This window comes from Petromyzon marinus, chromosome 48, assembly GCF_048934315.1.
Source record: "Petromyzon marinus isolate PM22_M1 ecotype Great Lakes invasive population chromosome 48, UKy_Petmar_22M1.pri1.0, whole genome shotgun sequence".
NCBI classification, from domain to species: Eukaryota; Metazoa; Chordata; class Hyperoartia; order Petromyzontiformes; family Petromyzontidae; genus Petromyzon; species Petromyzon marinus.
In genome coordinates, this window is record NC_133714.1 from 4,815,348 (window position 1) to 4,842,431 (window position 27,084).

At 42.5% G+C, this 27,084-nt stretch overlaps 1 protein-coding gene across 5 annotated transcripts in view; it reads left to right on the forward strand.

Annotated features, from left to right (window-relative positions):
- The first annotated feature begins 3,909 nt into the window (after positions 1-3,909).
- Positions 3,910-27,084, forward strand: part of LOC116952723 (complement factor H-like) — an 88,875-nt gene continuing 65,700 nt past the window's right edge. For 4 of the 5 annotated variants that reach the window (XM_032972330.2, XM_032972328.2, XM_076074468.1 and 1 more), the window contains exons 1-10: positions 3,910-4,031; positions 10,325-10,433; positions 11,324-11,429; positions 11,832-12,017; positions 17,248-17,344; positions 19,377-19,456; positions 21,023-21,199; positions 23,266-23,445; positions 25,749-25,949; positions 26,447-26,674. In XM_032972330.2, coding sequence (XP_032828221.2) covers positions 3,925-4,031; positions 10,325-10,433; positions 11,324-11,429; positions 11,832-12,017; positions 17,248-17,344; positions 19,377-19,456; positions 21,023-21,199; positions 23,266-23,445; positions 25,749-25,949; positions 26,447-26,674 — 1,471 coding nt within the window. In that variant the 5' untranslated portion in view covers positions 3,910-3,924. The remainder of the gene's footprint in view (positions 4,032-10,324; positions 10,434-11,323; positions 11,430-11,831; positions 12,018-17,247; positions 17,345-19,376; positions 19,457-21,022; positions 21,200-23,265; positions 23,446-25,748; positions 25,950-26,446; positions 26,675-27,084) is intronic. The other variant, XM_076074470.1, reaches the window with a different exon arrangement.

A 27,084-nucleotide genomic window follows, 5' to 3' on the forward strand; every position in this document is an offset into this window, starting at 1 on the left:
CTGACCAAACAGCTTTTCTTTGGCCGGATCGAGGGGGCTAGACGGGCACGGCATGAGCTAGAGAAGAGATGGAGTGATCTGGTACAGGAGGATGTGGAGCTGAGTGGACTTGCCGATGACTGTTACCAGCGGTGTCAAGATCGGCCTCTGTGGAGGAGGCTCGTGAAGGATGCTACTGGGCAGTTGGAGGCAGTCGCCTTCCAACAACAATGGAGGGCGGAGGAGCGACGCTCACAACAATGAGCGGAGCGCCGGGTGGCTTAAGCACAACAAGTTGGCACAGTAGGGGGCACAGGTGGTGCATCAGCCAATCATCTCAGTCAGTCGACCCATGGCACCTGGGTCTGTCCTGTGACCTCGTGCCAGCGGGCGTTCGACACTTCACGTGGCCTCAACGTGCACATAGTCAGGCACAAGTGTCGTGGTGACGTCACTGCCACTTTGTGGCGATTGGTGGCTGTTGTTGCAATATTTGGCTGCCATAGATTTCCACGTGATAATACGCCACTTTGTTGAGCTATTTGTGTTCAGATCGCGTCTGAAAGAGAAGCTAAAAGCTCAGTGGGCATTACCTGGTAAAATACGAACTTTAAATAATGTTTTAAAGTACAATTTGTTTGTGATTTGCTTACATTTCCTGTACTTTGTGCTCCTATCATGTTTTTTTATGAATTGTTGTAACTTTCTGACCAGCCTCTGCTACTGGACATTGGTGAAAAAGAGCTTTATAGCTCATCGGATTCCTCCAGTATTAATACAGATTCTGATATCACTATGTAGCACAATTTATGTTCCTGGGTAGTAAGTGTTATTTCGTAATTGCTTATGCCTAAAAAGTATAGAAAATGGCTATTATCACCCACAAACTTGGCTTTTGTGACCAGAACAGTGATATTTTGAAGTTTACCTATTTTCAATGAGAAAACGGGCAAATTTGTGTCTTTCGTTCACAAAAAGTCAGAAAAAAACAACATAGGAATCAAAATTAACATGTATTTATACGAAAGTAATACAAAAATTACTACAAAAGATTTAGAAGTGAGTAGTTCTTCGAGATTTACCATTATGCTGTAAATAACTTTCACGAATCAGGCCCTAAATGTAGTCTCCCATCATGTTCTCATTATACTCTCCTTGGTAGCTGCGTTCAAAGTCCAGCATATCCTGGTGGAAGCGCTCGCCTTGCTCCTCTGAGTACGCTCCCATGTTCTCCTTGAATTTATGAAGACGAGCATCAAGGATATGGACTTTGAGGGACATCCTACAGTCCATTGTGCCGTAGTTCTTCACCAGAGTCTCAACCAGCTCCACATAGATATCGACCTTGTGATTGCCCAGGAAGCTATGGACCACTGCGACAAAGCTGTTCCAAGCCGCTTTCTCTTTACTAGTGAGCTTCTTGGGGAATTCATTACACTCCAGGATCTTATCTATCTGTGGTCCGACGAAGACACCGGATTTGACCTTTGCCTCAGACAGCTTAGGGAAGAAGTCTTGAAGGTACTGGAAGGCTGCCGACTCTTTATCTACAGCTCTGACTAATTGTTTCATAAGGCCCAATTTGATGTGCAGTGGTGGCATCAGCACCATCCGAGGGTCCACCAGTAGCTCCCACTTGACGTTGTTCGTCCCCACAGAGAACTCGGTCCGCTTTGGCCAGTCCCGCCTGTGGTAGTGCGCCTTGGTGTCCCCGCTGTCTCAAAGCCAAAGTTAGCAGGGAAACTTGGTAAAACCGCCTTGGAGACCCATCAGGAATGCCACCATTTTGAAGCCTCCGATGACCTACCAGCTGTACTCATCATACTTCAAGGCGCTCAGCAAGGTCTTGATGCTGTTGTAATCGTCTTTGAGGTGCACCAAGTGAGCCAGGGGAAGAGACGGGTACTTGTTACCATGGCAGCACGGCTTCGAGGCTCTTGGATGAGCTGTCAATGAAGAGGCACCACTCATTCTGTTTAATGGCGATTCAGATTGCCTCGAACAGACTGGTCACATTGTGGCAGAAGCAGAGCCCATCTTGACGGGTGAAGTCGCTGCAAGAGAGTTGGTGACGCTTCCTATGATCTGTGACTTGCACACTTTTATCCAACAAATTCCACTGCGACCTGGCCATAAACGATAGCTCAACAGTGGCTTATCATTTGAACATTTATAAGCAGCAAAAAAATTATCTAAGAAGTCTAAACGCTTTTTTTCTAAATGTGGAGGGGAAATATTGTGAGGACACGGGAGGAAAAAATCCAGGAAGACGTGGATTTGCTCCGAGGGGCATGCCTGCGTGACTTTGCCCCTCGGGGCTTAGCTACGTGGCTTTGCCTGTAGGGGCATGCCTGCATGGCTTTGACCCTAGGGGCTAAGCTACGTGGCTTTGCCCTCGGGACATGCCTACGTGGCTTTGCCTGTAGGGGCATGCCCACGTGGCTTTGCCTGTAGGCGCATGCCTACGTGGCTTTGCCTGTAGGGGCATGCCTGCATGGCTTTGACCCTAGGGGCATGCCTGTGTGACTTTGCCCCTCGGGGCTTAGCTACGTGGCTTTGCCCTCGGGACATGCCTACGTGGCTTTGCCTGTAGGGGCATGCCTACATGGCTTTGCCTGTAGGGGCATACCTACATGGCTTTGACCCTCGGGGCATGCCTGCGTGACTTTGCCCCTCGGGGCTTAGCTACGTGGCTTTGCCCCTAGAGTTTGCCTGCGTGACTTTGCTCCTCGGGAAATGCCTGCGTGGCTCTGTCTCGAGGAGTTTACCTGCGTTGCTTTGCCACTAGGGGCTTGCCTCTGGCCCATATATGGCACCTCGTGGAGCCATAATTGATGTACGTTGTATGGATTTTTTTGTTCACAGTCGATACGACAGCCATGTTAGCAGCTTGTCGAGTTAATGGTGGGTTAATCGCTGCGTCGATTCGTCGACACGCGATCCGTGGATCGAAGAATCTCCATTGGTTATTCGTCGTGTGAAGCGCTCCCGTTTTTAACACAAACGGTCGTCATCACCTGGTCGAAACGTCGTGAGGATTTTTATTGTTTTATATATGTTTTATTATTTTATTGTTTCCCTTCAACGTGACTTTACCGAAAGAGCTAAGAATATGAATTACTGCAGTCACGAAAGCTTTAAATCAAAACGCTCCCGTTTTGTTAGTTTGGCTACAATAGCTTGATTTAGTAATTATCGCATTAATAGTATGTGAATGTTAATCGACTGACGGGAACTCGGTAATGTTAATTGACTGTTGATTGTGTTATTGTCGGTGATTAATTATAGGGGTACAGCTGGTGCACCGGTCATTTGAGTCAGCCAATCCATGGCAACTGTTGGGTCTGTCCCGTGAACTCCTGCACCTAGCCTGGCACAGTAGTGGGTACAGCTGGTGGTGCATCTACCGGTCATCTCAGTCAGCCGATCCATGGCACCTGTTGGGTCTGTCCCGTGACCTCCTGCACCTAGCCTGGCACAGTAAGGGGTACAGCTGGTGGTGCATCTACCGGTCATCTCAGTCAGCCGACCCATGGCACCTGTTGGGTCTGTCCCGTGACCTCCTGCACCTAGCCTGGCATAGTAAGGGGTACAGCTGGTGGTGCATCTACAGTCATCTGAGTCAGCCGACCCATGGCACCTGTTGGGTCTGTCCCGTGACCTCCTGCACCTAGCCTGGCACAGTAAGGGGTACAGCTGGTGGTGCATCGACCGGTCATCTCAGCCGACCCATGTCACCTGCTGAGTCTGTCAGCAGCGAGCCTTCGACACTTCACGTGGCAGCCTCAAAGTGCACCTAGCCTGGCACAGGCACCGTGGAGATGCCACCGTTACTGAGTGGCGAATGGCGGGCTATTGGCACTGGATGAATGTATTTGCAATCAAGACTTTGACATGACAGTTGATTTCAAAGCATAAAATACCTCCGTAATTGGGGTCTAGAGCATGTGCGCTGTGGTGCTTTATCCCATCAACACAGAGAGGGGGACTGAGCTGAGGTGTTTTGCGTGGCGTGGTGACACAAGGGGTGTTGTGTCCGCTCATGATCGCAGGTACGAGACGTTCCACTTGTTTTGAGTGTTATTACTCGTGATTTTAACGGTAACATCCGAGGGGTAATATTACCAACTATAGCGAGAACCTGCGATGCTGTAGAGACTCTGATAATTTCATTAACTGCTGATTTATTGCGGTAATATTGAGTGATCATATGTAGGAATATTCATATATATTAATGAATATTTAAATGCCAGAAATAAAGGTATGAATATCATACCTGTCAATCCCTTATCAGTGCCCTACCTTATTACAGACTCATTCAGACCTTATTGGTCACCCCTGCCCTTATAAATCTCAACGTTCATCCTACGAAGTCCCATCACAAGGGAGAAACACAAACAGACACATTTTTTTCCCGTATTGAAACGGTTGTACCGCCGTATGGACCTGAAAACTCTATGTCCCTATGGAGAGGAGTCAGAGGAGACTGGTTGGCACTTCTTTATATATCCATCCCACAGCAACACTCGTTCCAAAACCAACCCCGAACACGCGCCTCACAGCCCCTTTTAACCCCTCCATCTCCGCCCTCGTTGCCAATACACATCCTCGTCTTGCACGCATGGCCCAGGTGACGTCAGTGCCCTTTAACCCCTGACCCCCGTCTCGTGTATTCCCGTTCCATAGTTCCATTTATTTGGTATAGCCCTGTGAGCCATTCGGCTCTTGAATCGGGTGCAACCACAACAAACAAAAAACAAAAACATGAACAAGAAAACATCTTAAATAGATTATATGACTGTGCAAACAGAAAATCCAGGAAAAAAACATCAAAATATTCCTGAAATAGCACCGTACACCAACGCTGTGTGCAAAAATCCCAGTGGGATGCAAGTCAAACAACAACAACCACAAGACAACTAAGATTAAGGCCATCAGTCTAACTCCGTACTACAATAAACAAAAACATGGCTAAAACAAAAAAAACGTTTTCGAAATCACCAAAATAAAAGCCATAAATGCAATGTAACAGTGATCATAGGGACTGTGACCGAATTTTTTTAACAATAAACTACATAAATAACATGTAACACCAAACCCTAGAGCCATATTTTAGGCCACTGAATAGCAGTGGCAGCTAGGGGTGTACAACTCCTCTAGAGCAGTTTTGAGTGAAGATCTCAGGTAGTGATTCAAGTTGCAGTTTATTGGCAATAGCATTCCAGACCCTGGGGGCATCATTAGCAAAGGCCCTTCCTCTGGTTTTTGTACGGCAATAGGGAATGTGAAGCTGGTAAATGAGCAAAGACCTGAGGTCAAATTTGTTCTTTGAAACAGACGAGATCTAGTAGGTAGTGTGTGGATTTTTTTGTAAGTACATCGTGAATAAATAAGATCTGGTGCACAAGCCGTCGAACATTAAGAGATGTTAAGTTTGACCCAATGTAGAGATCACAATGGTGAGTCCTATATGGGCAGTTCAATGCAAATCTTAAGGCCGAGTGATAGCTGGAATCAAGCTTCTTCAGTACAGTACTTGGGGCTGATTTATACACGATGTCACAGTAGTCAAGTAGAGGCAGTATGGTAGCTTTTATCAATTCCAAACGGAACATTGGGGGGAAGCAGTGCTTGTGTCGATACAGAAAACCTATTTACATTTTTGTCCTTTTACCAATATAATCAATGTGATGTTCAAAATTCAGTTTTGAATCCAGGATGACCCCAAAATACTTATAGATCTTGACTTGCTCTATTTGATAATTATTTAAGGAATGTAATTGGGGAAAAATAACTTCCTGCTTTAGTCCCGGTGAGAAGCATAGCACCTTGGTTTTGGAGGTATTCAGGACTAGTTTAAGAGCAACTAGCTGATGTTGTAGTTTGTTGAAATCACCCTGGAGCTTAGCAATCACGTCATCCGGAGAGCGGCCAGCAGTAATCAGTATCGTGTCACCTGCAAAAAGATTTACCCTGGAATGATCCAGGTCAGTGCCCAAGTCATTGACATAAAGAGAGAACAAGAGGGGGCCGAGGATGGAACCCTGTGGAACCCCTTTTGTTATCTTAACACTGTTTGACCTCCAACCATCTGTGAATACAGTTTGGGTGCGAGAAAAGAGGTAATTTTTTAACCATTGTACTGTGTTTTCGGAAAAACCGAGGCAACTTAGTTTACTAAGCAGATGGTTGTGGCCTACTGTATACTGAGTGCGGAGATTTCATGTCTGCGTGGTGCGTGTGCGTCAGGGTGGCTCGCAGATCCCTTACACCTGTACAAGAATACGGGTAAACCGTATGGGTTGACAGGTATGCTACTGTATACAAATTCGTTAGGTGCTGGATAAGGAAGTAGACTACACACAGGCAAACGCACCAATTGTTTAGTTTTTTTACAATAAACCAGAATGTTGAAGATCGATTTATCAGACTGGTGATGTTTAAGTTTATTTGATTTGTTACACGGATGGTCCCCGTTTATCCAGCGAGTCAGCTATTTTAGAAAGGAGATACGTTTCGCGTGAGCACAGTAACAACAAACCAAATACAAAATGTCAATATTGCAGAGCATCAATCCAGGGTCCTAAAGGTATCTTGATGGAACAGCCAAAAGAGAGAATATGTCCAAAGGAATGACAACCACTGGGATCGAATGATGAGATTAACTCATGTGTATGAGCGAGATGGATTGTGGCATTGCAGGACCTTGAAGAGTGGTGGCAATGTGGATGATGACCATTCACAATGATGGTGATACTATTTATGCTGCTTCAGTTGCTAGTCATTATTGATGCCAACAGGGGTGGAAATGGGATGACATCACAAGCATAGCGAGACGTTTCTTTTTAAATATACCAGGTGGTGAGTTATCGCCAAAATAGTTTAGAGGTAATCCCTTTGTCATGTAGCGCGTACCGCTGGGAGATTGGGAGACAACGGAATTAGGGGTAACAACTCGTTCTACCAGTTGGACCTGTGGGCAAGGCACGGAGCCCTCTGGGGGATTCAGAGGGGTGCGGGGTCGAGGGCGGAGCCTGGCCACACTGGGCAGGATTAAAGGCGAGCTCCGACTCACAGTCGGGGCTGCTGCGATCTGGAGTGGAACTTGTCGTGCCGTCGTCGTCGTGATCTTCGCCCTCTTCTAGCTGTAGGTCTGGCAGCATGTTGGCTGTCCCGACCCGGTATGAAGCTATCCCCTAAGGCTGTGAAGGCCGGAATAAAAGAGAGAGAGAGAGAGAGAGTCCCTCCTCCTAGTGTCTGTGAATTAGCATACTACATATATAACGTGTAGTGGTGAAACCAATGTCTGGGTCTTCTATTGTCTGGCTGATACAGAAGCATGGCCAGGGCTGCTCAATCAGAACACAGGAGGGTTCATACTCATGTATGAAAACCCTTATAAGTTAGCTGTAAGTTATGGAGACGAGGAATAAATAAATAAAATATGAACGCATTCACATGGTTCAACTTGTCACTCCCACAATGGCGTACTACAGGATGCCACACTACACTACAACAGCACTATACTACCATGCATCATTACACAACACCACTTAAGCATTTTACCACCAATAATTTTTTTATGAGAAGTCACATGGGAAATGTATACTATTTGCATTTATAATCGTTATATCGTTGTGAAATATATGCAAGCTGAACTCTACAAATGAGACACTATGTTAAAACCGGTCCAGATTTTGCCTTTATTGAATCAATGCTGCTGCAATTATGTACTCCCAGAAGACCATGTGGTTAACGGAATACGACATTTTTTTTTACGTGGAGGGACATAAATTAAGGACATTTACTGCCTGCTTATGTATCTTTGGCAAATCAGCATTCGTTCGGTAAAGTCACGTAGGTACAAAATATAAAATAAATTTAATCATGACGTTTCGGGCGCAACACAAGCGTCCGTCATCAGGTGGGACAACCACAGCAAGAAACAATTGCTGAAGTGGGCAAAAGGGCTGCCGTAACAAGAGGCTATAGAGGCAAGAGAGGGGGGAGGAGCCAGGGAGGGAGATAGAGCGGGGGGGGGGGGGGTGTGGGGTAGGGGGAGGGGATTAGGAAACGTGCAAGGGAATGCTGGAGAGGGGGGGAAGTGGGCGGGGCTGGGAGTGGGAGGATGAAGAAACTGGAGATGCGGTTATTAGGGGGGTGTGGGGGAGTGGAAGTGGAGCGGAATAAAGGGCGAGTACGGCACAATGCCGAGCAAGAGAATACTGGGGGGGGGAAGTGAGCGGAGCTGGGAATGGGAGGCTGAAGAAACTGGAGAAGCGGATATGCCACTGTCTACAGGGAAGCCACCCACACAGATTCCTATCTGAAACCTGATTCCCACCCCCATCCGGCACAGAAGAATTCCCTCATCAAAACACTACACCACAGGGCCCACTGCATTTCTGACCAACACAACCTAGCCAGTGAACTGGAACACGTACACCAGGCCCTTAAGATGAATAGATATTTGGAGCAAGATGAATGGGTACTCGGACCGTATTATTTGCAAAGCTGTGTCTCCAACCAGGGAGAAACAACCATCTGAGACACCTATCAAAACGATCATGTTACCATACATAGCAGGCGTTACTAAAAATATTTCCAAAATCTTAAATAAACAGAAGATCCAGGTCTGGTTCAGTACAGTACACAAAATCCGTGATCTAATCCCATCTGTGAAGGATGTCATTCCTGACATGCAATATCCTGGAGTCTACAAACTAAGGTGCACATGTGGTGGGTGTTACATTGGGGAAACGAAACGAAATGTCTCGGACCGTGTTCGCGAGCACAAGTCAGATCTGAAACACGGCAGGACTAATACCTCCGCCGTGGCTGACCATTGCTATAATGCTGAGGGCTCTCATAATATTGTTTTTTCTGAGACCAAGGTACTCTGCAAACCTTCGGGCTACTATCAAAGGTTTGTTCATGAAGCCATCCAGATATATAAACATAGAGATAGCTTCAACCGAGAAGATGGATACAAATTGAGCAATGATTGGAAGGATGTTATTAACCAGGTAAAACCTTATTGGCTTTATGGTTTGCCTTCATATCCGCATCTCCAGTTTCTTCAGCCTCCCAGTCCCAGCCCCGCTCACTCCCCCCCCCCCCCCCCCCAGAATTCCCTTGCTCGGCATTTTGCCGTACTCGCCCTTTATTCCCTCTTGCAGCGCTCCACTTCCCCTACCCCACCCCCCCCTAATAACCACATCTCCAGTTTCTTCATCCTCCCAGCCCCGCCCACTTCCCCCCTTCTACCAGCATTCCCTTGCACGTTTCCTAATCCCTTCCCCCTACCCCCCCCCCCGCTCTATTTCCCTCCCTGGCTCCTCCCCCTCTATTGCCTACATAGCCTCTTGTTACAGCAGCCCTTTTGTCCACTTCAGCAATTGTTTCTTGCTGTGGTTGTCCCACCTGATGACGGACGCGTGTGTTGCGCTCGAAACGTCGTGATTATTTTTTTTCATATACCTACGTGACTTTACTGAAAGAACCAAAGAGTATGGATCCCAAACAGTCACGAATACTTCAAATCTAGATTCAATACATCATTGCTTATCTTTGAACAGCAATCCTCACTTCAATGTGTAACAGAGGTGTCACTGGATTAACCATTTCTCCATCTATGTATTTCCACGTCTTCCTTGCAAAAGGATATTGTGTCTCTTTGGGGTTTCACATGTGTAAATAAGGGATTCTCAACCAAGCATCGAGAAATCCCCCTCGATATTTGACCTTATTCATATTTGTGTTGTCTCGATAAATTGTTGAAAAATGGTTAATCATCAACTCTTTATTTATATTCCTGTAAAAGTAAAAAACAATGTTCCTGTAAGTCACGTGGGTGTGCTGCAATACGTCTGCATTCCTCTGCCAAAAGTTAAAAATCAACATTATTTCTTGCAAAGTTTAGCCTTTCATAGTAAATACATATTGCAGTATTAATACGGGATTATTTTTTTCTCCACTCCTTGACGACCGTCATCAGGATGACGCCCGCTTGTGTTGCGATCGAAATGTCGTAGTTTTTTTGTTATTTTATTTGAACCTATCTACGTGACTTTACCGAAAGACCCAAAGAATAAGAATAGAGGAGTCCCTGTATAGTTAGTTATACCCAATGTTTGCTTTCTCGGCCTTCTAAAACATAATTTGAAGTTGTATCAGTCACTAATGCCCAGCTGCATGTTGTAAGTGGTTATGCTGCATCTTAGTTCCCTCGTCAAAAGACATTAAACAGAACCATTTCGGGCTGTATAGTACCAGCCTGTTTGTAGCGAACTATGTTTATTTTTTCGTGTGCTGCTCTCCTGAAGTCAGCACATTCTTATCGCAGTTTGGAGCCAGGTCCTGACCTGCCACTAATGTTGGTTAAATACTTGAAACGGGGTCATGCTCGCTCACATACCGGGAGCTTGGCACCACACGGCACGGAGAAGTCACTGGTAAGCCCTGAGAGCTCTTTTTAATACTTTAAACAATTATATATAGTATGTTATAAAATATTACATTACGTTATTCATGTACAATTTAAAATTCCAAACGTGTAGCTTAGCATACCATTGTGTACATTAAATAATAAAAAAATGTTTCAAACTAGATTTGAAGCTTTCGTGACTGCAAGGATTCATACTCTTTGTTTTTTTTTGGTAAAGTCACGTAGGTGTTGCCTCCGTTTCAAGTATCTTGATACAGCAATATAAATTTTGCTGTGGCGGTTTCCACCTGAAGACGGAAGCTTGTGTTGCCTCCGAAACGTCGTGATTTAATTTAGTTGTTTTAATTTGCTTTATTGATTGATTACCTACGTGACTTTACGGAAAAAAAACAAAGTAATGTTTAAAAAATTGCACGGTAAGAATTATAATCTGCGCTGATATCGGTGGACTCTTATGGTGGATGTCTATTCTCTGCGCTTATCCATGCAGTTTTCTCTTAGCTTTGAGAAAAAATGCGCAAAATTTCTGAAATTTTGATGTCTGCCAACAAATTCATCCTAATATCCATGCTTAGTACCCAGGGCTACTGCTTCTGGATGGGTCCTCTCATCGGCTAACATTACCTGCATTTTTGTTATCAGCCATGATCAATCCACTGCTATTTGGTAACGCACTAACAATTCACCCAGCACCTGCACACGAACTGATGCAACATTCAGCTCAATAGTTATGCTAACGATTGACATATTTGCAATATTAAAGTAGATTTGTTTTTCCATTCTCAAAAAGGGCAAGCTATCGTAGATTCCTAATATATAACGTAACTTTTAAAAGTCTATTAACTCCAAGTATATTGTTGCTGTTAATTCAGGTTTTGTTACAATATTGTGTTTCAGGCAGCCATGGGACCTAAAAGCAAATACAAGCTCAAGATGTGTTCTGCAAGCGGTTTGGAACTTCTGGGGCTGTTCGTGTTGTTAACCATTATTCCTCAAGCAAAAGGTAGTTAATGCCAGAAATGTAATCGCAATTTGGTGCGCCAAACTATAATATTTTGTTATTCGGCCAAATACTTGATTCGCTGTCTTGAAATGCATTTGAACAATAAAGAGATCAACATAAATGCAGTTAATATACTATTATTATGACACTTGTTCACCCAGGAAAGTCTTACGGAGCCTCACTCTTTTGCAGGAGGGTCCTGCCGAGTTTTCATAGTTTGGGGTGATGTTTCTACGTGTAATCTCAATAGAGTAAAACATAGGTAATTTTTCAGAATTGGAATGTTTGGCCTATACCTATTATATTGTGCAGATTTTTTCATCTATGAAAGCAAGACCATTTTGAAAACGAATCCTAATTTTCCTTTAAATTTGATGTGTTGTATGACTATTTTTCTTTCAGCCGCTTGTGAAAGGCCAATAGCTGTGCAACATAGTTCTTTGCACCCACAATTTGCAAGACAAACATCGTTTGAAAATGGTCAAATGGCAACCTTCCGGTGCAATACAGGCTACAGTGTGAAAGGAAGAACCTACTCTATTAAGTGTGACCAAAATAAGTGGAGTCCAATTCAATTCTCCTGTGAACGTAAGTATCGTCAGCCATCATCAATGCACCGCTGGATGAATGCCTTACCAAGGGGGTAGCCATCTCCTATGGTCCTATGATGTAACAATCTAAAGTATTGCCTCGTTATTCGTGACGGATACGTTTCAGAAGTGCTCGTGAATAGCAAATTTCACAGATAATGATATGGTCTACGAAAATAAATATCGTTTTAATGAATCACCTTGCATAAACACAGATAAGCTATTAAATACATAATTATATGATCACTTTATCTCATCACTTGATCTCATCACTTTCTCTCGATGCAGTTGTGTAGAGTTCCAGATGCAATTCATGGATAGCGAAAATTGTGGCTAGTAAATTCACGAATAACGATGTAATACTGTACGAAGCACCTGAGCACTCGGCTGATTTGTTTACTCGACATCTGGGCGGACATTTTGTTTGGTGCGTTTGATCCTTTGGTTGCCATTCCCACATTAGTCTTGAGAATCACCGGCCATGATCCATCATAGCAACATGTCCTGCCCAATCCCGCTTACTTTTCTAAACAATGTTACATCTTTAATCTGCGCATGATTTCTGATCTACGTGTTACTCTTTTCTGTCATAATATAATTTCAACCATGCATCTCTCCGTGCCTCTTTGTGCACTTTTGAGCCTTTGTTGCATTATCTTATGGTACACGCGGCGGTAAGATGTTAAATCCCTCGCCTGGTATGTAGGAGGTCGTGGGTTCGATCCTGACCCTGACGCCTGTACATATATATGGAGTTTGCATGCTCTCCCCGTGGCGGGGTGGATTTTTCTCTGGGTCCTCCCAGAGTATTTGACTACTATACATTACCACGTGATCGCCCACTTCATTGGACTATCATTTATGGACAGGTAGCTTCTGAAAAAGAGCTATATAGCTAAATGGGCCTTACCTAGTAAATATTTTTTAAATTTATCTTTGTCAATATCTCTGTTTCTATGTCATATGTCATATAAAGCAATGTACATGTATTATGTTGCATTTGTAATGTAGCGCTCAGAGACGCTGTCTTAAGTTATATATTTATTATATATAATACAGTCCACCCGACTCGATGACAGGTTATCAAATGGACACAGGTTGACTAATTTACAACTGGGTGACTTCTATGTAACTACTACACGACGCTGACTACATACATTGAGGGAAAAAAGTATTTGATCCCCTGCTGATTTTGTATGTTTGCCCACTGACAAATAAATTATCAGTCTATAATTTTAATGGTAGGTTTATTTGAACAGTGAGAGATAGAATAACAACAACAAAATTCAGAAAAACGTATGTCAAAATGTAATAAATTGATTTGCATTTTAATGAGGGAAATAATTATTTGACCCCATCTCAATCAAAAAGATTACAGGCTCTCAGGTGCCTTTTGTATAGGTAACGAGCTGAGATTAGGAGCACACTCTTAAAGGGAGTGCTCCTAATCTCAGCTTGTTACCTGCATAAAAGACACCTGTCCACAGAAGCAATCAATCAATCAGATTCCAAACTCTCCACCATGGCCAAGACCAAAGAGCTCTTCAAGGATGTCAGGGACAAGATTGTAGACCTACACAAGGCTGGAATGGGCTACAAGACCATTGCTAAGCAGCTTGGTGAGAAGGTGACAACAGTTGGTGCGATTATTCGCAAATGGAGAAACACAAAAGAACTTTCAATCTCCATCGGCCTGGGGCTTCATGCAAGATCTCACCTCGTGGATTTGCAATGATCATGAGAACGGTGAGGAATCAGCCCAGAACTACACGGGAGGATCTTGTCAATAATCTCAAGGCAGCTGGGACCATAGTCACCAAGAAAACAATTGGTAACACACTACGCCGTGAAGGACTGAAATCCTGCAGCACCCGCAAGGTCCCCCTGCTCAAGAAAGCACATATACATGCCCGTTTGAAGTTTGCCAATGAACATCTGAACGATTCAGAGGACAACTGGGTGAATGTGTTGTGGTCAGATGAGACCAAAATGGAGCTCTTTGGCATCAACTCACCTCGCCGTGTTTGGAGGAGGAATGCTGCCTATGACCCCAAGAACACCATCCCCACCGTCAAACATGGAGGTGTAAACATTATGCTTTGGGGGTGTTTTTTTACTAAGGGGACAGGGCAACTTCACCACATCAAAGGGATGATGGACGGGCCCATGTACCGTCAAATCTTGGGTGAGAACCTCCTTCCCTCAGCCAGGGCATTGAAAATGGGTCGTGGATGGGTATTCCAGCAGGGCAATGACCCAAAACACACGGCCAAGGCAATAAAGGAGTGTGGGGGGGGGGGGGGGAAAGTTGGTGGGGCTATAAAGGTGCAGAAAACCAATGCTACTGCAGCAAATCCAATGAAAGACAACAAAGCAACAGTAGCAGTACTGTCAAACGCTGGGGATGCAGTTAACTCCGCAGAATAGACTAGTGCCCGGTAAATACGATGGAACAACCATAGACAGTTAACGTTTTACCTGGTTAATAACATCCTTCCAATGATTGCTCAATTTGTATCCATATTCTCGGTTGAAGTTATGTCTATGTTTATGTATCTGGATGGCTTCATGGACAAACCTTTGATAGTAGCCAGAAGGTTTGCAGAGCACCTTTGTCTCGGAAGAAACAATATCATGAGAGCCCACAGCGTTATAGCAATGGTCGGCCACGGCGGAGGTATTAGTTCTGCTGTGTTTCAAATCTGACTTGTGTTCGCGGATACGGTCAGAGACATGTCGTTTCGTTTCCCCAATGTAACAATCACCACAGATGCAATATAGTTTGTTGACTCCAGGGTATTGCAAGTCAGGAACGACATCCTTCACAGATGGGATTAGATCACGGATTTTGTGTACTGTACTGAATCAGACCTGGATCTTGTGTTTGTTTAAGATTTTGGAAATCTTTTTGGTAACGCCTGCTATGTATGGTAACGTGGTGGTTGTTTCTCCATGGTTGGAGAAACAGCTTTTCGGATAATATGCTCCAAATATCTATTCATCTTAAGGGCCTGGTGTACGTGTTCCAGTTCACTGGCTAGGTGGTGTTGGTCAGAAATGCAGTGGGCCCTGTGGTGTAGTGTTTTGATGAGGGAATTCTCCTGTGCCGGATGGTGGTGGGAATCAGGTTTCAGGTAAGAATCTGTGTGGGTGGCTTTCCTGTAGACATAAAGTCCCAGAGAGCCATCAGGTCTCTTCTCAAACAAAACATCAAGGAATGGTAGTTTGCCATCCTTCTCCACTTCCATGGTGAATTTGATAGATGGGTGTATGGAATTAATGTGGTTGAGAAATTGGTTCAGTGCTGGCAGGCCATGTGGCCAAATGACAAAGAAGGACGTAGGGTGGATGTCTGGATGGCATCAGTTTCAAATTTCTCCATTAAAACATTCGCGATCACTGGTGATAAGGGGGAACCCATAGGGGTACCTTCATTTTGTTTGTAGAAAGTACCATTTCAGGTGAAGTAAGTGTTGGTAAAGCAGTGCCTAACCACGGTAGGGACATCAGGGTTCAGTCCATGTTGGAGTAAATCTTCAATTATTGCTAAGGTGTCAGACACATGAACCTTGGTGAACAGAGAAACAACATCAAAGCTGACGAGAACATCATCTGGGGATAGTGAAATGCCCTTGATTAGAGAGACCAAGTGAGCTGAGTTATGTACTGCTGAGGCAGTCTTACCAGTGAATGGAAGCAAAGTATCAGACATGAAACGGGTCAGCTTGTAGGTAGGTGAGTTGATAGTGGAAACAATGGGTCGAAGTGGAGTGCCATCTTTATGGCTCTCATGATATTGTTTTTTTCCGAGACCAAGGTGCTCTGCAAACCTTCTGGCTACTATCAAAGGTCTGTCCATTAAGCCATCTAGATACATAAACATAGACATAACTTCAACTCAGAAGATGGATACAAATTGAGTAATCATTGGAAGGATGTTATTAACCAGGTAAAACGTTAACTATCTATGGTTGTTCCATCATATTTATCGAGCACTAGTCTATTCTGCCGAGTTAATTGCATCCCCAGCGTTTATCAGTACTGCTACTGTTGCTTTGTTGTCTTTCATTGGCTTTGCTGCAGTGGCATTGGTTTTCTGCACCTTTACAGCCCCGCCCACTTCCCCCCCCCCCCCGTCCAATAGCATTCCACGCAACGCTACCCTCACCCTACTCTCCCCCTCCCTGGCTCCTCCCCCTCTCTTCCTTATATAACCACTTACCACAGCATCTCTCCCACTTCAGCAAAAAAAATTGTTGCTGTAGTTTTCACACCTGATGATGATTGCTTGTGCTGCAATCGAAACGTCGTTATTTAATCTATTTTATATTTTATACGTGACTTTACCGAAAGAACCAAAGAGTATGGATCCCTGCAGTCACGAAAACTTCAAATCTAGAATTAAATTTGCATCAGGGTACCATGGTATATAGTGAGGTCTCCTGACTATTATTCACTCAGATTCTGTCTTCTAAGTGAGCACTATTAAAAAGGGCCATTGTAAGAAACATAACATTATTTTCTTTTCGGTAAGTGATTAACAAATGCAATCCATAATATAGGTTTTTTGGGGTTAGATCGCGTAAATATCAAGGTGTCGGAGAGTAAATCCACCAAATTTACAATCTGAGTATGACGTGTTGCCAGTAATTACAACTAGCATCAGGCGACAGCCAAATTTGTGGATACATCCTCCTGTTTCTTCACGAATGTGTTAACTTTTGACATGAATTGAACGATCTCAAGGGCCACAGCTTCACTATTCCATTTGCTATACTGCCATCCACTGGCCACCACAGCTCAACGGATTTGGGTGTTTCACATATTTGCACGATTCACCAACCGTTGCCTCCAAATCACTTGCCTGCGTTGCTCAGCTATTACACTTAAAACGTCGTACGTTCTTCTGAAATGGCAAAGATACACATGCAACAAAATAAATTAATGGGAATTCATGACTCTCAATCGTTATGTACCGTTTGGTGCATCTGTCAGTCATCTCAGCTCATGGCAACTGCGTCTCTTCCATGACCTTCCAGCGAGACTTCGAAACTTCACGTGGCCTCAAAGTGCACCTAACATGGCATAAGTGCCGTGGTGACGTCACTGCCACTTGGTGGCAAACTGCGGTTGTTAATGTCAGACTTGGAGAAGGCAATAGACTCACAATCTTTGAAAACACTACCATGAACTAATTTCTGTAAAAAAATCATCTGTTTATATTGCAGCCAAAAACTGTGGATTCCCCGGAGAGAGTGAACATGGTTACTGGGATGGTGAAGCGTTCACCTTTGGAATGGACGTGAGATTTGTTTGCAACGATGGGTATGTACACACTTATTTAGAGCTCGTGGTTTATTAAAGATCAGTAGGGGTGCACAATTTGAAAAAAAAACAATACTATAATGTGAATGCATTCACACTCTCTACAGCTATCTGGGTGGTGTAATCTATTGCTCGGTGATGAACCCCACTTTCAAAGGAAAGGGTGGATGTAAATACATTCATGGGACACACATGTTCCAGATTATAAGACGCTTGGGAAAGTAAGACGCACACCAAACTTGTCCCCCGGTGCCATTAAGGTTATACAAATCTGGTCGTGCACACACGCACATACCAACCAGATTATATTACGCACGCCCAAATGTGTCTGTAAAATAAGTCCGTGAGTGCTACAAATGGAGACGGAGGTGTTGCGCCACTCCTCTGGAATGTGCATATTAATGCAGAGTTACCGGTGTCCTCATTCCTGTTTTCCTGGCGAATTTAAATGAAACTATTGACTCCTTGCACACACGTTAACTGGTACCAACAATCTGCTGTAATTGGACGTGTAATTATGCAGATGGCGTTTTCTGGCATCAGTTTTTTCTGGAGCTGTTATTTCTGATTATGGGGTGTTGCATGAAAAAGCCAAGAGAATTGCAACAAACAAACTTCCAGGGTCTGTTCCATTACAAAAAAAGTATGTAAAGTAAAATATGTAAAGTAAAGGCTAAAAATCCAATTATATATTGCTACTGGCAAAGGAGGTTCCAATGGTGTAAATGCTTACTCCGAGCTCTCATACTCTGATGGTGCATTGTCTTTGAGTTGTGCGCCTTTTGGCGTCATCTGGTCCAACACCATGTGAGACTAGGCTCTAAGGAAAGCTGTCTCGGGTGTGGACCAATCAATTTCAAGGACAGTGCATACATTATCAGAGTTATGTTTTTTGTTTGCATTCCGACCGCAGGTATTGTGGTCAATGCAAACATGACTCCTTGTAAAAAAGGTGTCAGTTTTGTTGCCAGATAAAAGGGTAAAAAAACAATTACTAAAAATATGTAAAGTAAAATTTGAGTCCAAACGTATGCATTAGTGCTGTAAAAGTTTGTGAAGAAATCCCATTAGTTGATGTAACTGTTATCTTTCCTTAATTTTCTATGCAAGTATTATGTTAAATAAGCCATGGCAGTTAGTCGATGCTACCTATCGTGGCAAAAGCTACCAATATCCACAACGGAAAGTATTCACAATGAGCAGAAAGCTTGAGTAGTATACTATTTATGTTTTATACACACACACTTAATATGTTTTATGTTAATATTCCAGATATGCCTTATATGACATTCATCTTTTTTTCCTCCCAAAAAAATATATTCTCTTTCAAACGTACTAAGGTACTCGTCGTGAGTTTCCAATTTACTTTTTTTTAAGAATTAGTTTTGTTTTTGTCAAACATCTTCAGGATAAAGTTGCAATATGGCCAATGGTGTGAATGAAAGCCCACACATAAATATAACTATTGGCAAATTCACTTTGCACTGTAGATAATGATTGTTTGTAAATTAAAATAATTACATGCATGGACAATGAAGGAAAGACAAGTGTCACATTAACTCATGTTTAGACTCAAATGTTACTTTATACGTTTTTGGTAATGGAACAGACCCCGGTTGATATTCTTGGTTCTTTCGGTAAAGTCACGTAGAAGGGAAACAATACATTAATAAAAATATAAAACAATAAAATTCTCACGACGTTTCGACTGCAACACAAGCAATCATCATCAGGTGTGGTTTTCACACGTAGTTTGGAAACAATAGCAATCGCTTTTTGTGTGGTTTTCACACCTGATGATGATTGTTTGTGTTGCAGTCGAAACGTCATGAGAATTGTATTGTTTTATATTTTTATTATTTTATTGTTTCCCTTCTACGTGACTTTACTCAAAGAACCAAGAATATGAATCCCTGCAGTCACGAAAGCTTTAACTCAAAATTTAAGACCCCGGTTGGTTGTTGCAATTCTCTGGGCTTTACCGTTCAAATTGTAGATTTTTAGGGTTGTCTAAAAACGTTTTCATTAATAGGTACGTCATCGCTGGGAAGCAAGATTACAGAACGTGCCAAGCCGATGGAACGTGGTCCCATGAAGTCCCAGTGTGCGAGCGTAAGTCAATTTCACATCCCTTTATCAAAACCAGGTGGGAGCTCATGCATATGCATTGCCTACGAGCAGCAGCAGCAGCAGAACGCGCTTGGGGGCAGGGGTTGCCTTCGCCCCCCTGGTGGATAAAGCTACGAGTTGGGGCTCCCTGTACAACCATCATGATATATGTTTTCAACAGTTTAGTATTAAAAGTAATCGTTTTTTTTTTACTTAAACAAACGTAATGCAATTAAACGTAATTTGCTTTGAATGACAGTAACTTGAGTAAACGAACATTGGACATAAATCTCAATTTCGTTCGAAATGCGTCAATTATATTGCAAAGACGTACGAGAGAGCTGCAGTGGCTACATTTTGCAAAGACGGAGCGCCCCTACAGCGTTAAATGTTCGAGACGGTGAGGGTCATAATGTAATTGGGCTAGAGGAGCCACGATATGTCGGCTCGGTGCGACCGTGCAAGACTTATCAAATATTGGGGCCCCACCTGACCGATTGCCGCACCCCATGAGCTGATAATATAGTCACGCAAACACCTACAAGGTGCAGTATTCGAAAATATATGGGAAACCATCCTCGGTATGACATTCCAACTGCATCCATTGATGGTGTCACCTACAAGCATTGATGAGGAAGGCAAGGAAAAAGCACCTAAATTATCATCCCCTAGTTATGGCACAAGAACCATAGCACGGGGTGAGGTGTTGTGAGTAAAACAGGGAGGAGTGGCATCACATTTAATTCATAGAGCTTGAGCCATGGACCAGCCCTTGAGCAAAGAACTTGGCAGTTGCGAGGCAGTAGTTATGGAGAAGTGCTTTGTTAATTATTTTACCCCAAAGACAAAGCTCCCCCATATATCCTTTACCGACTGTTAGGGCAAGTGCTGTTGGTGAGCACCTATGGCCCTATCCCCCATACTGTTACAGATACATGGCATTCTATCCTCACACATGCCTACACACGTTCACGGACAATGACTTAGATGCCCTCTATCCTCATACCACGTAGAGGTGTCACACAGTGGAAGGTTTTGCCATCACCACACGTTCGTCTCCTCGGTGTTGACATTCACACAGCACAGAAGGTGTTTAGTTAAAGCAGACCCAACATTGGCAAGGCCTAGAAAATGTTCAGATACCACTTGCCACTAGTTTGCATGGCCAGGAATTGATTCCAAATTGCCGAGATAATAACGATGTGTGAAAAATCACACTGCACCTCTCCCCCTATGCATATTAAAAGTTGCACAGGACAGAAAGACTGTGCCTTATGTTGCTGATGAACATCATGGATCCTATTGACCGCAAATCTACTCCAAAATTTATGCATTTGCTGCATTAAACATTCATGGATAATGGTGAGCTGTTCCGCAATGCAGGTTGGGAAAAACGACGGATAGTTACGAGTCACAAGAAGAATAGGGCCTCGGATAAGGGGAGTTTCTGCCAACCCTTTGGCTGCCGTGGATAACAGAGGTCAGGGGTGACAGGGTCACCGATAAGCGGAGTTACGTAGTACGATTGGGAAATGTTTTAATGTATGTTTATGTATGTTTGTTTTGCAGCCGTAAAATGCGACACTCCCGAAGAAGTGGAAAACGGAAGAGTTTCCTTTCCATCTGAATTGGATTATGATTCGATCGTGACATACCACTGCAACCAAGGGTTCTCTCTCATCGGGAACAAAAATAGACGATGCAATGAGAAGGGGGTCTGGAGCGACAGTGCTCCCGCTTGTAAAGGTGAGCTGTAGAGGGGCAGCCAAGTTCTTAAGTTTAGTTTCGTAAACACATTTGGTTTCCGAGCCATTTAACAGGCTGGTATCGTCTGCCAGTCGGGGCCGATGTTGTTATGTGATTTTACCCATCTATTTTTTCCCCTGTTTATCCATAAAATCCTTAATGGCAAATCTGTGCTATACTTCACTAATTCATTAACCCCTTTGTCACACCAAAAGAAACCTTTACCGTTGTATCACAATGGTTGTTTCCCCCTGTACATCGTAAATATTCCTTCAAAACATTCTTGAAGGAATATTTACGATGTGCTGGACACAGCTGCATTTGCAAATGTAATTTGAATTTTTTATCCTGACCCATGTATTGATAGTTAAATTTTAATGTACAATTTTATTGAGGAACTGTGTTTTCCTGACGTGATCTGGGACTCTTTTTGCTGTTGTTTCACTGCCTTTCCCAAGTTTGGGAATTGGAGTACTTATGAAATTTGAACTTTCTACTTTTTTTATTTAAGGGCTGCCACGGTGGTGCGATGTTTTTTTGCTCGCCTGTTATGCAGGAGGTTAGGGGTTCGATCCTGACAGTGACATCTGTATATTTGGAGTTTGCAGGTTCTCCTCGTGGTCGCATGGATTGTGTTTCCAGGTCCTCCGGTTTCCCTCCACATTTAGAAACATGCGTTTAGATTATTTAGATAATTTCGCTGCTATAAATTACTACATGATAAACCACTTCGTTGAGCTATAATTTGTGACCAGGTCATTTCTGAAAAAGCTAATAGCTAAAATAAAAATAGTTCAGTTTTATTAGATTTTTTAGTTATTTGCTTACCTTTTCTATGCTTTGCAGTCATATCGTGTTTTTTTATTGTTTGTTGTTGTAACGTTTTGACCTGCTCCTACTGGACATCTGTGAAAAGAGCTTTATAGTTCATCGGATTTGTCCAGTGTAAATATTCTGATACTCCGGGGGTCTACGCTGAATCATCGGGCTAAGAAAGTGTCAGATGGTTATAGTCTGAGAAGCAAAATTAAACAAGTTAAAGAAGCGCTGCAATTAAATGGTTACAATTATGCACAAATAAACAGGGCATTGAACGTCAAAAACAAATCAAATAACACGAGCATTGAAACTGCCCAAGTAATTAAAACTATTAAAATACCATACGTTGCGGGAGTAGCTGATAAACTAGCCAGATGTTTGAAAAAACAAAACATCAGAGTCAGATTTGGCATGGTACATAAAATAAAGAAATTAATATCTGGTACAAAATATGTATTACCGAACCTATCAACATAAGGTGTGTACCGGAATCATTGCACTTGTGGCAAATTCTATGTTGGGTAAACATGATGAATGATCAGCACGAGACTAAAATAACACCAAAGAAATATTAAATATTGAAGTTCTGTGCAAAACTAGTTACTACTGGCCAAGACTAATGAAATAATCTATCGAAATTGTAAGAAATAAAACAAATTTTAACTGTTCGGATAGCTATCGACTTAGTACTGCGTGGAAGCGAATCATCAATTAATACATTGTTTAAATGCATGCCTAATACAGGCCACCATACTTCAAGGGATTACCATTGGTACGGCTATTTAAGTACACCCAATGGACAGGAAGTACATGATCAGTGGGCTCACATAATGCGTATGCACAATGTATTTTGATTTATTCACTCCCCCCCCCCCCCGACTTCACGCAAGAAGGGCTCACAAGTGTTGTCATCACATCTACGCCTCTATTTAAGGACCAAAACAGGTGGACTTCTCCACAAATCTGGCTGTCGCCTGATGAGGCTAGTTGTAATTTCTGGTGAAACTTCGTACTCGGATTGTAAATGTTGTGGTTTGGCTCTCCAATACACCGGTGTGCTGTACTAGTAACGACTTGGCATGCTCTGTTTATATGACAATCCTTACTAATTGCCTGTGTCGGGTGGTGGTGGGTTTAATTACAAATTTATACATTAATGCAACCTAACCCAAAAAAACTGCATTATGTATGATATTGCCTACGTGTTAAAGTTAATATTACATGTGTGCATCTTCAAATTCCAACAGATATAAAGTGCCCAAGACCTCCTCTCGTTAAAAATGGCCAAGCAATGGAAGGCATTAAAAAAGAATATATCATGAATGATAAAGTCGTGTATCAATGCGAAACAAATTACGTCTTGAAGGGATCAACAACCATTACATGTTTACAATCAAAGTTGTGGTCCGAACCTCCAATTTGTGAGCGTAAGTACCGTTTTCAACACTTATTCGAGTTTCTAATCTCCTTCGTCAGTCCCAACGGGTTATAAAAAATGCTACATTTATATATTCACATATATTTTACAGAAAGCCATTAATTATGTCGCTATACGAAAACGACCATTGTTCATGGCGTTGAACCAGTGGTGGAAATTCCACATCGCAATGGCATAGATCAGTCTCTAATTAAAATCCCACTCTTCCTGTAAATGATGAGAAACCTTATAAAAATAGAAAAATGTGTTGAAGACTGGAAACAGAAAAACTGCACGCAATGGAAGTGCTGCTCAGAAACAGTAGGAATGCATGACTCTCATCGTGCCCTGCATGCATGTCATGCAACCACCACATTCCATACCCTGTACACTACAATGCTGTCAGCCTTGTCTTGACTACCAACTCAATAGAGAGATTTCAAGTACAGCCACGCTTTCAGGACCTGGCACACTATTTACTCTTTTGAGCTGGTAGTCTAAACAATAATATGGCCACACATTCAGATCTCTTTTGAGTTGGGGTTCTTGACAATATGGTACTTAGAGCATTGTTCGTGCAAAGTTTTGTGACGTTGGCCCCGCCTTACTTCTCATAGACTCCACCCACTCTTCTACCCACCACACCCACTGCTTGAGGTGCGGTGTTGTTCCCATTTGCCTGCATCTATGAATCCACCATGAGGTTAGAGACTTTAAAACCGGGACAAAGTCCAAATTTTTGCAAATTCTTTTGGAAACCAGAAATAGCCTTTCTGAAACCGAGACGTTTTGTAGATTTACACAGAGGTGGTGGGCGAGGAGCACTTTGAGGCCACGTGAGGTGTAGAATCCTCGCTGTGCAGATGCAGGTGTCATGGGATAATTGACTGAGATGAATAGCAGATGTGCTTCCCACTCTACCAACAAATGTAGCACACACAAGCACATAACATAAATACACCAAACATGGTAGGCTACGTACGGTGCTAAAGAAGTTCCATGTACATATATACATACATGTTGCATAACTCATAAAACATACAATGTATAACTGGTGTGAATCCCAAACATCTCAATGCTGAAAAACGACATGAAAAGTTACTGAAATTCCCTCTACTCCTTTTAACCTCTCCTTTTCTTCTCACGTTTTCCATCATGTGCAAGCCTGCTTACTTCTCCGCAAACATATCTCGCATTTGAAACACTCTCCGAAACAGCTGCAGAAACAATAATTCATGCATTTGTAACTTCCAAGCTAAGACTAACTGCAATTCTCTGTTAATTGGTGTTCCTTTGTCTCTCCAACGTGGTCCGATATGTTCAATACGCAGCTGCAAGAGTTCTGATATCTGTAAGGGTCATCATATTTCCCCCATTTTGCCATCCCTCTACTGGCTACCTATTCAGTTCAAAATCACCTTTAAGGTTGCCTGCCTTTTTCCCCCTTCTGATTTTAGTTTTTCTCCCCTACCCGGGTTCTCCGTTAATCTTTTATAGATCTGCTCTCCAACCCAAATATAAAACTTAAAACCATCGCTGGACGAGCTTTCTCATGCGCAGCCCCTGGAATATGGAATACCCTCAAATCAACTCCATCATATTATTCAAATCAGAATGAAAGGCCTTTTTTATTCGGTAGGGCATATGATGATAAATGTAAAATCACATTTTGGACATTAAATGTTATTTAATGTCCAAAATGTGATTTTACATTGGTCTAAGTTAGTCATCACTTTTTGGCACTCTGTGAAGGTTTCCTGGCTTGTATGAGAAGTTGTAGTTGTGCTCTCGGATGTCACTTGGTGGACTGATTGCGCTTGCTGGTGTGAGCATCTCAGACAGACCTTTGTGCCATACACAATTTTCAATAACTCAGTTGTGCCATACACGATTTTACTGCCATACACAATTTTCAATAACTCAGTTGTGAAACTTGTTTTTTATACCTTTTCTTTTTATACTATTTCTTCATTTGTTTATTAGTTAATATTTTCTGAGGATTTTTCCTTTATTCAATAATTGTTATAAAGATGATTTAGCCTTTAATGTGGGTATGGATATAACTATGTACAGCGTTGTGAGATGCAATTAGCATGAATGATGATCTATTAAATTTAATTATTATTACTAGTAATACTTCGCCGGACCGTCCTGAAAACATCTTGAGACTGTAAGGCTTTCCTGGGTAAAAACGTGAAAAAATGTTGCATATAATCTGCAAACATGAAAAATATGTTGTTGGTACCCACATAATCGCACATAATTGTACATATTGACAATTATGTTTGCTTGTGCTTTTTTCTTGCCGAACAGCTGTTTGCAAAAAAGAACAAATCGAAAATGCAAATTCTAACGAGGGATACGAAAGAGAATACTTCGTCATGGGTAACCAGTTGCAGTTTACTTGCAAAACAGGTTTTGCAGATAAAAAACAAGTTATGTTATCCACTACATGCACACAATATGAAGACAAAGCTGACTGGTTCCCATTGTTGAACACCTTTAAGTGTGAGAGTAAGTATTTTTTTACATTTTCATTTATAAATTGTAACTTTTGTCTTGCTTTAATAACGAGACGGTTTATATGTGTGAGTATATATGCAAGTGCTATGTGTATGTATATATCTTATGTATGTAAGATATGTGTGTGAAGGACGTCAAATACAGGACATTAGTAATCGCATAGATTAGTCATTACCCACTGGCTTTATTGCTGTTCCAGGACGCTCCTGATTGTGGATCCACGTGTGAGCCATCAGTTGCGCAACCAAAGGGTCACAAAATCACGCAACTTAATTTCCTGTTTGTATGCGGACACCTCTGGTTGGAACAGCCACACCGATATTACTTGAAGAATGCACCAAAATACACATTTAAACTAAATTACCAACTCTATTGAAAATATTCCTGTTCTACAGGTTGGGTCCTCATTCCAGGGCAGAGCTGTCTTACAAATACGAGGTGTTTTCTAAACGGTTCTGTACTCGTTCTATGAATGTGTTTGTTGGCAGAGCTATGTCCACCTTTTCCTACGCACAATTATCAAGATTCAAGAATCGAATATGTGCTGGGATTTCCTACTGGGAAAAGGTTCTTCATGCACGATTATGTGGAGTTTAAATGTGCCGAGGGATATAAAGATATCTCAGAAAAAGACTCTGCCTTGAAAGTGATTTGTTCACCAATTAATTATTGGAATCAAAATCTAATATGGACAGAAACATCATTTTCATGCCGACGTAAGTACATTTGACCTGGATTTATGTATTCAAAATCATGGTTATAATGTCTTTGTGAGAACGTTTGATACTGTACAACAATCACATGTGATCATATGCACCGTTGCAATAGAACAATCCAAAATGTCCTACCCTCATTAAACAGTTAAATTATTCACTCTTGATTTGAAGCTTTCGTGACTGCAGGATTCCATACTCTTTGGTTCTTTTGGTAAAGTCACATAGGTAGAAATAAAATAAAAAAAAACAATACATCACAACGTTTCGATTGCAACACAAGCGGTCGTCCTTAGGCGGAAGAAAAAAATAATCCAGCAGTGGAACAGCTGAACCAGCGAGAGAGCAGCTACAACAAGAGGTTATTTATGTGGCAATGGGCAAGCAAGCGGTCTGAGCTGGAAAGGAATTCC